The sequence below is a fragment of the Saccopteryx leptura genome, chromosome 1 (assembly GCF_036850995.1).
Source record: "Saccopteryx leptura isolate mSacLep1 chromosome 1, mSacLep1_pri_phased_curated, whole genome shotgun sequence".
Classification (NCBI taxonomy): Eukaryota; Metazoa; Chordata; class Mammalia; order Chiroptera; family Emballonuridae; genus Saccopteryx; species Saccopteryx leptura.
Window position 1 is genome coordinate 245,097,145 of NC_089503.1, and position 14,672 is coordinate 245,111,816.

The 14,672-nt window shown below is 56.5% G+C and overlaps 1 protein-coding gene across 1 annotated transcript; it reads right to left on the reverse strand.

Annotated features, from left to right (window-relative positions):
- Positions 1-914: 914 nt before the first annotated feature.
- MKNK2 (MAPK interacting serine/threonine kinase 2) lies at positions 915-13,193 on the reverse strand. Its single transcript, XM_066342681.1, has 14 exons — positions 13,024-13,193; positions 12,756-12,891; positions 9,921-10,008; positions 9,712-9,813; positions 9,530-9,627; positions 7,269-7,348; positions 6,600-6,673; positions 6,222-6,326; positions 6,002-6,057; positions 5,803-5,898; positions 5,059-5,253; positions 4,358-4,522; positions 3,369-3,412; positions 915-3,076 (listed from the first exon to the last, which is right to left on the reverse strand). The coding sequence occupies exons 2-14, from the start codon at positions 12,804-12,806 to the stop codon at positions 2,839-2,841; spliced, it is 1,392 nt and encodes a 463-aa protein (XP_066198778.1). The 5' UTR covers positions 12,807-12,891; positions 13,024-13,193; the 3' UTR covers positions 915-2,838.
- Between the last annotated feature and the right edge of the window lie 1,479 nt (positions 13,194-14,672).

Sequence of the window (14,672 nt, forward strand, 5' to 3'; positions counted from 1 at the left end):
GCACACCAAGCTGGGACCCTGGTCCTGGAGGGGGGTTGGTGGTGGCTTGGCCCAAGGGGAGGGTAGTTGTACGGTCTGAGAGGAAAGGCCTAGGAGGTGGCTGAACAAAGGCAGGAGGCAGGGAACAGGCTCAAGGGTGCTTAGGTTTCCTCCTGATGGGAAGGTCAGGTGGGAGGAGGATGTGCTATCTGATCTCAGGTTTCTAGGGAGGTGAGGAATAACCTGCTCCCCAGTGTCCCAGGGGATCCTAGTACCTATGCCTTACCAGGTGTGCCTTTCCTCCTAACAGTCCAGAGAGCTCCCTCTCACTCCCACCCATCACCCAGGCTGTCCCCAGGTGCTGGCAGGTTCACCTCCTAAGTCTGGCATTTGTAATTTTGCAAGCTACTGGGTACACCCCCAATAGGCCTGTCAGCCCTCACTGGGCTCGCTTCAAGGGTGACAATGGTTCATTGGGTTCTGGCCCCAACTCCACATTTCATGTGGTGGCAAGAACAGTCCTTCCAAAAATGACATCTGATCGGGTCTCTGTCCTGCTCATGTCCTTTCTGTGTTCACCAAGGAGAAACAAAAACAAACATCCACACAAAACCTATGCACGTCTCCAGCAGCAAGATTCACAGCAGCCAAAAGTGGTAATGTAGACAGATAAATAAACACAATGCGGTCCATCAGTAAAGCACTGGTACTAACATGAATGAACCATGAAAACACGGTGCTCAGTGAGAAGCCAGGCACAGAAGACTCCAGGGACCAACACTGGATGGACCACCCAAGACTGCCTGATGCACACCCCTGCAGAGACAAACCAACCCCACATGCACTGTCCAAACTCCTGACTCAGCATCAGTATCAACAAACGGTTTAGGGCCACTAGGCTTGGGGCAGCCTGTCATATGGCAAGAGAACAAGGACAAGTTTTTATGAGTTTTATTAAATCCTTATAAAACAGAATACAAAATTCTGGCATTGACAGTTGGATTCAAGGAAAACTTTTGAGCTGTATCAGTTGACCTGGTACAGTGGAGTTAAAGTGCTTGGATGTTTTTCCCCACTTCTAAAAGTTGTTTTGTCTTTTTTTATACATCTTAACATTGCAACACTGCTGCCCCCTTCCCCCAGCGCCACAGCAGCCTAGCAGCCTGGGCCCCTGGGCCCAGCTGCTCATTCACAGTAATGGTTCTGGCTAGTCCTCCAGGTGGCACTGTAGATGTGATGGGGGGAGAGGAAGTGGCTGTCCCACCTTTGAAAAACAAAAAGGCTGCTTGCTCACAGCTCAGCTTTCCAGACTGATGTGGTCACAGTGCCAGTAGCCGGCAAGTCCATTTCTTTTACAAAAGAAACCCCCAGCTGTGATACATGGAATCACTGATGGGCAAGAAAAGATGAAGGTGGGGGTGGCCACCCACCCCAGGGTCTTTGGAAAGGCCAGTCCACAGATTCAGGTGGGCAGACATGGGCATTGGCCCCCAAACTTCAGTAATCATACAAGACTTGGGGGGGCAGTGTCTGAGCCCCCAACCCACAAGGCCCCAACATTCAAGTATTCTTCAAGAATAGGAAAGGGAAATCAACTGATGTTCTTTAAAAACTAAGAAAACAGGATGAAAAACTAGATGCTAAATGGGTGTCCAGCTGGCCTGCCTGAAAGACCTAGCCAGAACCAGGGCCAAGCTGCCCTGCTGAGGGTTGGGGGCCATCCCGTGGGCAGAAGCATGTGTGCAGGAAGGAAGCTCGTATTGCATAGTGTTTCCCATCCAAGGACAAAGAGGGGTCGCGGAGCCTCCTCAAGCCCAATGGGTCACAGGACATCTGATCTGGGCCCTGGGGTGGGCAGAAGGGGCAGGGCAGTTCCTGGGTGCCTGAGGGTGGCCATTTTCCTGAAGGTGGGCAGAGCAGGAACGCTGCCTTTGGGAGTGGGGGGATTCAGTGGGACTCCCAGGCAGCCCTGGGTTGAAGAAGGGGAGGAGGCAGGGCTGGCAGAGCTTCCATGCCAGCCTTACAGTTGACCAGGGTAGGGGTGGGGGTGGGGGGAGGACATGGCCTTGGTCAGACTGAGCCCTGAGAAGGGGCACTAGGGTGCCACGGGTGGGAGGTCTATGGGACCCCCATGTTGGCTGATGGGTGCTGGTCCAACCCTCCCATTCCTTCAGTGGCCCCCCTGGACAGTGCCCCCAGTGGAGGGGGAGGGGTGTTATGGCAATGGGTACAGCCACTCCCTGTTACCTGCAGCTTAAAGTCGAGGTTGTCAGTCAGCGTGGGGGTGGGGATGCCCAGTGGGCAGCTATTCACCCTGTCTGCCCACACCCAGGATTCCACTGACGACCAGGGCACCTTTCAAGTGACCTAAGGTGCAGGGTCAGTCCGGCCTTGAGAACACTGTGAGGGCTAGGCAAAGGGGGTAGGAGGATATAAGGTGTGTTCCGGGGTCCCCCAGCTCTGGAAGACAGCAAAGTCCTCTCCTGAGTCACATCGGGCAGAGGCCATCAGCATAGGGCCTTTCACAGTACAGGTGAGCGTGTGGGGCCAGGGTAGCAGGACAGGGGCACACGCAGCACATGCACCCTCTGCTCTTCTCCCAGGGCGCCTGTTTGCGTTTAACGCCATTCAAAGGGAAAAAAAACAGGGGTGGGGAACAGAAAAAAAGGAAAAACCCAACAGCAAAACTTTATATAAAAAAGAGCCCCCCCCCACAGCTGAGCTGGGTGCCTCACAACCCACAGCGGGGGGGAGGGGCAGGGCAGGTAAGCACAGCCTACTGGTCACTGGCTGGCAATAGCTTAAAAAAAATCTTGAGATTTGATGGGGGGGCAAGCTATGTACAGAGAGAGGGAGGAGTCATGCATGGTCCCCCACCAAGACCACGGGAGCTGCAGACAGGCTGGCTCGCTGCCGCCGCTGGGCCAGCTTAGACTGGGATGGTGGGGACAGATGCAGGCAGCGTGAGGTAGCTCGGATGACCACGGGCTGGCCCTGCCCCACCTCCTCCAATGCGTCCTCCTCCCGCTGGGCCAGCTGCCGGTTCATGGCGATGGCCTCGGCTGCAAAGGACGTGAGGTCTTTGGCACAGCTGTTCCTGGGGACAGGGTGTGGCAGTCACCAAGGAGGTGGTGGTGGCTGACAGGTGTACCCTGCTTTCCTTGGGACCCCAGGGTCTTTGCAGTGCCCTGGAGGAATTATGGTCACTAAACCTCCCAGCCAGGGGCCTAATCCATCACCCCATACAAGGACACTTAGTACCTAAATGGCTTCCCTGCAACTTAAAGAGGACTTATTTTATCTTTTTTAAAATGCCATAACTTTTAACTGCCCCCCACCCAGCACTAGGGTCGCTGATTTCCGAGCCCCAGACCCCACACAGGTCTCACCTCTGCAGGACCATGGGTGTGGGCAGGGTATTCTCCGGGGCGCACTGCAAGGAGACCGGAGATGCAGGGCTAGAGAACAGAGCCAGACCTATCCTCCCAGGTCAACCCTCCTCGGTCCCCAGCTGGCGAGGATGCCACTAAGGATTAAAGGGTACGCTTGCCTGGTAGCTGAGGCAAGCTGAGGCAAAGGGGATGTTCTAGGTGCCTATGATGGGGAACCAGTGGCTCCCCAGCAACCCTGCCTATCCATTCCCAGGGCAGCCCCGCTCCCTTCCCAATCCACAGGCCTCCTGATGCTTCCAGCAAAAATTCAGAGCTCCCTGCACTGGTTTGCCTTGAGTAGGTGGTCCTTGCTCCCCAGGGAGCACCCAACCGTGCTGACCCCAGCTTGGATGACCAGCGCCCAGGAGAAATGCCAGGCTTTTCTGGGACCAGAGAGGACAGGACAGAGCCCTGTCCAAGACCCACCCACCCATCTGTCCCCTAGATGACCTTGGCTTGTTCTGTGCCAGGCAGCAAGAGGCACCAGCACCTCTAGGGCACAGGCCAGGGATTTTCTAAGTAGCTCCTGTACTTCCCATCCCAATCTGGTCAGGAGATAGGGGAGATTTCATAACTGTGCCTTGGCCCCCAGAGGATGACAGTGACTGATCCTCAGATCCACGCAAAGGATATTGACACAAGGCCCTGAGGGATTCTCTACACCAGGCGTCCCCAAACTAGCCCGCGGGCCGCATGTGGCCCCCTGAGGCCATTTATCCAGCCCCCCGCTGCACTTTCAGAAGGGGCATCTCTTTCATTGGTGGTCAGTGAGAGGAGCACTGTATGTGGCAGCCTTCCAACGGTCTGAGGGTCAGTGAACTGGCCCCCTCTGTAAAAAGTTTGGGGACCCCTGCTACACTTATTTCGAGTCACAACCCCAGTCCATTGGAGGCAGGGCAGAGACAAGGCTGCCATGCCCGCCTGGCCCCAGCAGGATTAGCACTCACCCCCTGCACCCAGGGGTGCTGTAGGACCTGTGCAGCACTCAGCCTCTGCTTGGCATCACGAACCAACAGCTTTGAGATGAGGTCTTTGGCAGCGAAGGAGATGTGGGCCCAGTCCTTTTCAGGAAACTCGTACTTGCCCTCTTGAATGCTTTCAAACAGCATGTTCTGGGAGACCACATAAGGGAGAGATCAGTGGCAGACCAAACGGCCAAGGCCCTGACACCATCTGATGGGCAAACCTAGACACCAAGAAAGGTATGACACTGCTGATTGACAGGCTCTGTCTGGGCTCCAGGCCTAACCTGCGGCCCAGGCACCAGGTGCTAGGACCCCAGACTGGCTACCCAGACAGCAAGGCGGAGCTCGGGCCCATAGTCCTGGGATCAACTGGCAGGACAGGGGTCCCTGAGGGACCAAGCAAGATGAGGATATAAAGGTCTGGGTGTATCTGGTCAGGAAACGTGGCCTCCTGAGGGCTCCAGGACCTCAATCTTGAGCCTCAAGCCATGCACAGGAACAAGAACCTGCTCAATCCAAACCATAGATCTGACCTTACTCCAGCTCCCTGACAGACTGCTCTCTGCTATAAGGCAGGGGAAGGTCAGGCCAGTATACTGTGGATATATAGTCAGTGTTCAGAGGCCAGGCCCTAAGGTTTGCACAGGGAAGGGAGTACAGGTGCCCACAGGTCCCTCACAAACCTGGCAGGCTGGGCAGGCCTCACCGCGGTCCCAGCCACAATCGCTGCCGCAATGGCCCACAAAAGGTGGGTAGCCACTGAGCAGGATGTAGAGGATGACACCCAGGCTCCATAGGTCACAGCGCTTGTCATAGATGCTGGCTTCCTCACTAAAGGCCTCCACCACCTCAGGGGCCATATACTCTGCAGAGCCGCACTGCAGGGGGAAAGGGAAAGAGAAAAGAGAAAAGAAAATGCTGGCGCAGGGGCACTGCAGGGGGAAAGGGAAAGAGAAAAAAGAAAATGCTGGCGCAGGGTGTCAGGTCTGGGGAACTGGGGAGAGGAAGGGTGATGGCAGGATGCTGAGGGAGGGAGCACCACTAACAAGGGCTTCCCAGCTATAAGTGAGTCATCTGAGCCTGACGATTGTGAGGGACAGCCTCGCTCCAGCAATCACAGACTGAAGTCTGGTGCCAACCCCACCCACATCCGACCGAAGCCCCGCCCCAACCCCAGCCCCTGCCCAATCAACAGGTGCTGAAAGCCTGCCCCTCCCTGCCTGACCGTAGCCCCACCTCATCACACTCGGAAGGGCCAATCAGTGGCTGTTACTAAGCGAAAGCCCCAGTTCCAAGGCCCTAGTACCGAGGTGTGAGCTGCACCTCGTCTGGCCTGGAGGTCCCAAAACCCAGCTTGGAACAGGATGCTGTCCCTTTCCCTCACCTCTCTACCCTCAAAGCCCAACCCTGACCCCACAGGATCTCACCGGGGTTAGCAGCTCTGGGGTGGAAATGGGGGAGCAGTCCCCATTGAGTTTGATGCCACTGCCCAGGTCAAAGTCACAGATCTTCACGGGGGAGACCTGGGAGGAATTGGAAAGGGACAGTGATGTGGCAGTCCTGTCCAGCCTGCACAGGGTCCCATCCACCCGTTCTGCAGGGAAGGCCACCCCTCAGTGCCCTCACCTGGTTGGGGTGCTCACAGAGAATGTTTTCTGGCTTTAGGTCCCTGTGGGCAATGCCTGTTTGAGTAAAATCAGGAGAAGTCAGTAGGTGTGGTGGGTGCATCTTTTGGGAGTCCTGGGCAGGTTGTATTGGGAGCAAGGTTGGACACCCATGGGACCTGGGAATCTCTGGGCAGGATGGCAAGTAGGTGACATCCTGAGCAGCCAGCCCCACCAACCACCTTTGTTGTGCAGGAAATCCAGGGCGCTGGCCACGTCCTGCACAACCACGCTGGCCTCCAACTCGTTAAAGTGTCGTCGCTTGTGAATGTGGCTCAGGATGGAGCCTGGGGCCAGGCCATGATGGAGGGAAGAAAACATGTCAGGATCACCTCTGTGTCCCCAGGCCACCGCCCAGCACCCACTCCCACTTGGTAAGGAAACCACCACTCTGACTTCCTTGGGCCCAAAGATCCTGACCCCAGCTGCTGTGAGGACAGGAAGCTCAGACCCCACAGGCCCCCTCTGATGTGCAGGACCCTCTGCAAGGTTTTCCATGGTAGCCCTGAGTGCACAGCCCATTAGGACCTAGCTGGACATGTCTCCTAGGCCCCACATACCGCCCCGCATCTTCTCAAACACCAGGTAGAAGCGGTCCTCCTCTTCGAAGAACTCGATTAGCTCTAGAACATTCCTGAGATAGGGGGGCAGGATAGGAATAAGACTTCTTGAGGCCCTTGGGCATGCTCAGCCCAGGAGGGTCCCACCCTCTCCACCTTCCCCACCCCTACCTGTCCATAGGAAGGCTGGGACTGGGTCCACAAGCTGATTCCACCTTGCCCCTAACACTGCCTGCCCAACACTGAGTTTACCCACAATGGCCTACAACCCAGTGGTAACTCTAAATGCTTGCTGGGCCTGACCAGGTGGTGGTGCAGTGGATAGAGCATCAAACTGGGATGCAGAGGACCCAGGTTTGAAACCCAAGGTCGCCAGCTTGAGCACGAGCTCATCTGGTTTGATCAAGGCTCATCAGCTTGGACCCAAGGTCACTGGCTTGAGCAAGGGGTCACTCAGTCTGCTGTAGCCCCTGGTCAAGGCACATATGAGAAAGCAATCAATGAACAACTAAGGTGCCACAACGAAGAACTGATGCTTCTCATCTCTATCTGTCCCTATCTGTCTGTCACACACACACACATACACACACACGCTTGCTGGGGGTAAACAGGACTCTGGTCCATTCCTCCACTGAATGATGGCTCAGGGCCAAAGGTGGGTCACATTACCTGTGTCCCTGGCACTGATACAGCATCTCCACCTCACGGAAAACTCTACTCCGAATGTGGCCGGGCTGCTTCTCAATGATCTGAAACATGTGGGGGTAGGGGGACACAGCGGCTGAGTCAGCCAGACTTTCCACTGCTTGAAGGGCCCCCACCAGAAACTTTCCCTGTGCTATCCCTGAAACTGTTAAGAGTTTTAGACTGTTCAATTTCAGAAAGCAGAGCTCTCCTATGGGGACTCAAAATTTGCCAGAAATCAGAACTGCAGCGTCAGCACAAATAGTAGGCAATGTGTTTCCCAAGCAGCACCAAAGGAAGAGTGAGTAGGACAGGACAGGCAAAGTGGAGCCAGGTCCTCTCCACTCCTGAACCCAACAAGCCTCAGGAATATATCTGTGGCCTAAAGCCCCTACAAAATACACCCTCACAACATCAGAGTCTCTTGGATTGGGTGGCCTTCCTTTCTCAACAACCAGGAGACTGGTGGCCACTGTGCTGGCTCCCATACCACCCAGAGGACTAGAGGGGCCTCAGAACATCTAGCTACCAGACAAGCCACACCCACTTGCCTCTGCACCAAGTGCTGCCTACCCAGTTTCACACCAGTCTGGGTAGATGTCTGTAATGTCTGTAGCCCCACGAGCCTGGTGTTTCAGGCTAGCCCAGATTGGCACCCCTACCCACCAAAAGACGCAGTCTCCCACACCTCACATCCTTAGGAAGCCAACCCACACTGGCACCCAGGAGCTCTAAGAACCAGAGGATTCTGGGCCCATCCTCCATATGCCCACCCACCCCACCATCTTTACTCATAAGGAAGAGGGGTTAGAAGGTGCCTCTGGGCCCTAACTGGTTAACTGAGTTAGAGCATCATCCTGAAACACCAAGGTTGTGGGCTCACCCCTGGTCACGGCACACATGGAAAGCAACCACTGAACTCACAACTAAGCGGAACAACATATGAATGCTTCTCTCCTTCTACCTTCCTCTCTCTCTCTAAAATCAATCAAAGAAAGAAGGTGCCTCCAGTCACCTCTTGTTGGGCAGATAGGTAGGCCAGGTCCCCACCCATGCCTGGGGCTCCCTTCATACCACAGCAGCCTAGAGGAAGGAATGCAGCATGTTCCATGGGCCATGTTCCTGAAGCAGTGGACACAAGTCCACTGGCCTCCACAGCTCTGGTCTATGTATTGTCCCACCTATCTAGTGACCAGATTCCAGGGTCTCTTGAGACAAAGCCACTAGTCTAACCTTTCTGCAGTAAACTGAACTTCATCCTGTCCCTAGGAACCTGGTAGGACCCCACTTCATGGAGAAGACTACAGTCCCTTAGAGAGCAGAAACGACCTTCTGGGAGATCACACACAATATGACTTGGACTACCTAACTCCTCCAAGCCTCAATTTCCCTATCTGTTAAACAGTGACAGTAAGTCAGACTGCCCAGTAGGATCCTTAGGAGACAGATGGTCAGAGATATACCCAGTATGCAGAGTACTCCATTCTAAGTGTCCAAGTCTCCCACACCACTGCCCCTCGCCACCTGGAGCCACCTTCCAGGGGGCAGGAACCAGAGCTGCCCTAGTCACTGGAGTTCACCAGGGATTGAAGCTTCTGATCAGCCTGGCTCAGGGAGCACCTGGCCTCTCTGCATGGGCAGTCAACCGGCTGTGACCCCATCCAGCCCCAGATGCAGGGTCATGAGGGGAGCCAGGCAGTTTCTTGGAATGCAGGGTCTGACAGTCTGGTCAGACAACAAAGATCACAGGGCCACAGCTCCCAGGCTGCACCCTGGGTCAGAAGCCACATGGGGCACGAAGGAGGCTTTGCCCTGGTCTCCTTGAATGCTGAGTCCCCCTGGGCCCTAAGTATAACATTGTCTTTTAATCCTAGTAACCAATATGGGGAAGCACTGCTGTCCCTAGGGACCAGCATGAGGTAACCCAGCAGGCGAACACCAGCTTTGGCCGACACCCAGCCCCCTAATCCCTACCCCACTCTCAGTGGCCACTCTGGTACCACATCCTCAAGCCACCTGCATAAGAGGCCACCATTCATAGTCACTTTCCATCTCCGCCTCGATTTGGGGGCTCAGCCCAGGCTGACCTGAGTCACTGACCCTGGTGCCATTTTTAGACACTGGTTTTCCCCCGTTGTGTCTGGGAGCTCAAATGGCAGGTCCCTTCCTCCCACCACCCAGGTCAATGCCAGATCCTAGGTGCTGCTGGGAAGAGGTAAGGTGACAGGTGAGGGCTTTGTGCTCACCTTGACGGCATACTCCTGGTTAGTGATAAGGTTGATGCAGGTCTGCACCCGGGCATGGGCACCCTCCCCAAGCACATCCTCCTGCAGCTGGTAGACATCTAGGGAGCAGAAATGGTGGTGAGAGGTGCCCTGAGCAGCCTAGTCATCTCCCCTCTGTCCCTAGCCCCGCCCACCCAACTCACCTTCAAATTTGCCTGAGAAACTGTCAGTTGCCCTGCATCGCTTCTTTTTCTTGCCCCTCTTCTTGGCATCTGGGATGTCAATGGGCTGGCTTGTGGGCATATCTGCACCAGAAGACCCAGGCATGATGGCATGATTTCCACTTAGCCCCTGTGGCTCTCAGGCCTCATCTGGCACTCACCCATAGCTCCTTCCCCCCTGGACCTCTTACCAGGGCGGGCTGGGCACTCCAGGCTGAAGTCAGTCTCCCCGGGGTGGGCCTGTTCTAGGGAGAAAGCCAGCTCGAAAGGATTCTGCCCCTGCAGGGGAGAAGAGGAAAGAGCTCTCAGGTCCTAATGCTGACAGGGTTGTCTCACCATAGAGTGATCCAGTCCTCCGTACAAATGCCAAGGAGGAGACAGCCTGACTTTGCCTGACCATGATGAAATATACCTTTTACCCCTAGCCCAGGGCCCTTGTGGCTTCCAGGAAGATGTTGCAGCAGTGCAGGGAGGAAGGGGTGCAAAATCACTGTGGGCACCTTGATTTTGCTTACCTGCAGAATGGGGACAGTTGGCTGGGGATCAAAGGCGAAGAGCAGTCAGTTGGGGGTGAGTCACCAGCTCTAGGGCGGGGCTCCCAGCTAGCTTCCCTGTATGCTTTCCCACGGCCTCATGTGCTCAGTCCTTCCTGTGTTGGGATGCTATCGCTCTCCCTGTCTTACGCTGCCCTCTCTCCTGCCCTACTGCCACCCCAGAGGCTCACAGGAGAGGCACCCACAGGCTGCAGCATAAACATTGCTGCTCTTTGCCTGGGCCACAGCTTGCACTGTCCCGTTCACCTCCAGATACCTGAGGAGGGAGTCCTTCACCAGCTTAGTGCCCACTGTCAGGAAGGGGCCAGCTCAAGGTCATTGGATGGCCCCCAGGACTGTGAAAAGGGACACCAGACCCTGCTCAAGGAAGACAGGGATTGGAGAAATCTCCTATATGGCAAACATAAGGCTGCTGGGATAAATGCCATTTCTGCAGAGTAGATGATCTGTACAAAGACTGAGAGCCCCTTGCATAAAGGCTGACGCTTCAAGACTGGGACACTGAGGCCTGGCCAGGTTCCTTTAGCAGTTAGTTTTTATTTAGCTCCGAACATCCTGGTGGACCAGGGGGCCAGGACCCTGGTGGGTACTGGGGGAGAGGGTTGTATACACAATTGCTAAAGCTGATGCTGAGTGACCTGGGCAAAGTTACTGCTCCTCTCTGGTCTTGTGACAACTGGAGCTGGGGCTGTGGCAGGAGGGTCATTCAACAGAGGAAAAACTACAAGAGAGCCCCAGGGAGACCTGGAGGGGCCTACTATGCCAGGCCAGATTCCTGCAGCAGGAGGCCCGGAAGCCAGGCCAGCTGCAAAGGGGGCAGGCAGAGGTCAGAGAGAGCAACTGAAAAACATCCAGGCCCTCCCAAACTCCCTACCCACCCTGCAAATAGTTGTTAGGAAGTGCAGGGGAGAAGGGAAGAAGGGAGCACTACAGCCAGCCTACTCATACTCACCCACCAGCCCCTGCCCCTACCCACTGAGTCTGGCCCCTATGGGGACTAGAATCAACACTCTGATAAGTCTCCATCCTTCCACCTGGGAGGAGGGGTCCCAGAGTGGCCACAAAAGGGGGGGTATTAGAATGAAGGGTAGATGAGAAGAAGCTTCCCCCAACAACCAAGTAAGGGCACTAGGACCAGAAGAAACTATGGGTCCCCTCACCACTCACACATCTGTCTCAGCCCCCAACTCAGCTGGATCCTGGAGGGCCACCTCAGAGCCAAGATTCCCTGTTCAGTGTCCCTACTTCCACTCATAGTCCCACCTCAGCAAAGGGTACAGAGCTCTTGGGTGGTGTGCAAAGGCCTGCCGTCAGGCCTAAGTAGTGTAGGCGGGCCAGGCCCAGAGCTGGCTGCAGGCCTCTAGTCAGCAGGCCTTGGCAGGAGGTGGCTGGAACCATCTAGAAAGTTTGAGTATGCTTTGACCGCAGAGCTGGCCCTGCCCACTGACCCTGTTTCAGCTCAGACACAGCTCCAGGAGTTAACAGACCACCGTCAGTGACATCTTGCATCCACCTCTCCCCAACCCAGTCCCAGTTACTTGGACATGTCAAGGCTGTCACTATCCGGGGCGGGGGGGGGGGGGGGGGGGCCGGCAAAGATGACAGGCATGTACACAGGGTGGGGTGCTGACAGGCAACGCTGGCTGGACAGGCCTGGGAATTCTAACCCATACACTGTAGGCTAGCTCCTCCCACCCTGGTGTCAGGCTTGCCTGCACACACACACATCTCCAGGTCCTGCCTACTTTACAGGGCAACAGGTCCCTGCCCAAGGAGGCCCAGGAAAGCCATTACATAACTTGGCAGGGAGAATAGGGCGGCTGCTGACATCACTGCGTCCCGTGGGCCAGGCCCTATGGGGCCCCTCCCCAGCACCTGCTCGACCCCCCTAGACTTGTTCATCTGAGACTAGGACTTCGCAGCCTGGGGGCCAATGCAAAAACTTGCTGCTCTGACAAGAAATACTGCTTGGGCCTGGGGTGTCTAGGCGGTGCAGGGCTGAGGGAGCATCCAGTTCAGTCCCCCGTTCCACAGACCACCTCGGAGGGTGTATGTGAGGGTGTGGGTCTGCAGACCTGCCTGGGGCTCCTGGAGGAAGGACCTCAGAGACCACAGGGTGCTGGAGACAGGACTATGACCTGCTAAACCCCACCCAGCACTATGCACCCCGCTGGGGATTGCAGGGTACACACAACCAAGGACCTCCACGGGCAGGGGCCCCTAGCCCATCTAGGAATCCTAGAGGAAAGACGCTAGAGGCCCCAGAATGCATGAGGCCCCGGGAGTGTCGACCGCGGACTTCTTCACTGACGTCTACATAGGTAGGGCAGCCCCAAGGCGAAGGCGGGGAGAGCGGGGTGGGGGTGGGGGGCACGAGCCCCGGGGGATCCTGAGGGCGAGCTCCGTACCCTTCCCACCGGCCACTCAGGAGGTCCAGCCCCGAGAGCCCTACCAAATCAACCCGACCCTAACCTTGAACGAATGATGAAAGACCTGAAGTTCGGCTGTTTTCTTCTGCACCATCTTCTGTCCGGGCCCCGCCAGCAGGGGGAGGGAACGCAGGGCCCGGGGGGCGGCCCGTGGGCGAGGGGCGAGCGAGGAGGGGACCCTACAGGCGGAAGCAGACAAAGAAGGGTGTGAGTGGCCGCGGCTGTCGCACCGGGAGCCCAGGCCCGGGCGGCGAGGTTCCGTGGGGCCCGATCCCCGCGCCAGGGCCGGGGCTATGTCAAGCCACACTCACCGGGGTGGGGCTGTAGCCGGGGCCGCAGTTCCTTCGCCGCCGCCGCCGCAGCCGTCGTCCGAGACGCGTAGTCCGGACCCGGCCGAGCGGACCGCGCGGGTGAACAGCAGCAGCGCCGCCGCCGCGTTAAACCCTCCACTTGCCCCGCCGCCCGCGAGTAGAGTCGCGCGTCCCGCCGCCGCCGCCTTTATAGGACAAGTCAGGCCCCGCCTCCGACGCAGCGCCCGTCCCTCAGTCGCAGCTCACACGCGCGCGGCGAGGGCGGAGCTGGAAGGACGGCTCTGGGATCCAGTGCGGCTGTGCGTTTCGGTTGTAGCGCGTGTCTGTGCGCCTGCGCGCGGTGGTTCGGGCATGTGGTCCAGGAAGGGTTTGGGCGACTGCGGGAGGCGTTGTCTAAGACTCGGGGAGACCTGCGAGACCTTGATACGGAGCCGAAGCCCGCCCTTCCCTCTAGCAGCTCTCTCAGTGTGCCGGCTGAGGCATAGAATACACTGGTTCCTTTTAGCTACGCTCCTGTTCTAGAACCTGCCTTGGATCTCCCTGGTCCTGGCCCCAGCTGCCCTACAGGCACGCCTGAACATGTTTTGAACTCCCAAAAAGTTCATCCCACTGTTGGTGGGGCAAAGGGACCATAGTAGGAGGTGGGTACTAAGATCTATGAATGACCCTCCCTTTGGGAGTGTTTCTTCTGGACTGATGGGCGAGGGAGGACCAGGACATGAGGTTAAACAATCCCATTTTGGCTGGGGCACTCGACCAAGGCTAAGCTATATAATCAGCCTGGCCTCAGCTCCCTGTTCCCCCAGCACTGTGGGGCAAAGGCCTTAGATCCTGTGCCCTGGGTACATGGGGGCATAGGCCTGTGAGTTGGAGTCCTGTTCTCCAGGCCACAGCTTGTTCTTCCAGAGGCTAATAGCCACCCACCCTAACTTCTCCAACCAGGCCCAGCTGACCTGAAGCTAGACTGTCCCCTTCCCTGCCAGCCACTTTTTTTTTTCCAAAGTTTTTTTTTTTTTTTTTTTTTTTACAGGGACAGAGAGAGTCAGAGAGAGGGATAGATAGGGACAGACAGACAGGAATGGAGAGAGATGAGAAGCATCAATTATCAGTTTTTTGTTGTAACATCTTAGTTGTTCAATAATTGCTTTCTCATATGTGCCTTGACTGTGGGCCTTCAGCAGACCTAGTAGCCCCTTGCTGGAGCCAGCGACCTTGGGTCCAAGCTGGTGAGCTTTTTGCTCAAGTAAGATGAGCCCGCGCTCAAGCTGGCGAGCTCGGGGTCTCGAACCTGGGTCCTCCGCATCCCAGTCCGATGCTCTATCCACTGCGCCACCGCCTGCTCAGGCCAGCCACTTTTATTTATATGCTGTCCCCCAAGACCAGAACTCAGGCCACATGAGCTGTGAGGTCAGACCTCAGCCAGCCCCTGGGCCGTTTGGAAGAACCTCTCCAGCCAGCCCCCTGCCTTCCCCAGCCAGCTCCCGGCATGTGCATACATGTGTGCGTGTACATACATGCGTGTGTGTGTGTGTGTGTGTGTAGATACATGCGATAGCTCCAGATGCCTGGGATGAGGCTGACAGACCTGCTGCCAAGGGGAAGCCATGGGTCTCTGCTCATCCTCCTCACCTCTCTCCTTACTTGGCTGT

What these genes read in the sequence shown, in the direction of transcription:
- MKNK2 (XM_066342681.1), bottom strand. Translation starts at nt 12,806, where the DNA reads ATGGTGCAGAAGAAAACAGCCGAACTTCAGGTCTTTCATCATTCGTTC. An exon ending in GGATTTCCTGCACAACAAAG is followed by an intron (nt 6,058 to 6,221) that starts GTGGTTGGTGGG and finishes TTACTCAAACAG; the next exon opens with GCATTGCCCACAGGGACCTA. An exon ending in AGGCCTGCCCAGCCTGCCAG is followed by an intron (nt 4,523 to 5,058) that starts GTTTGTGAGGGA and finishes GTGGTCTCCCAG; the next exon opens with AACATGCTGTTTGAAAGCAT.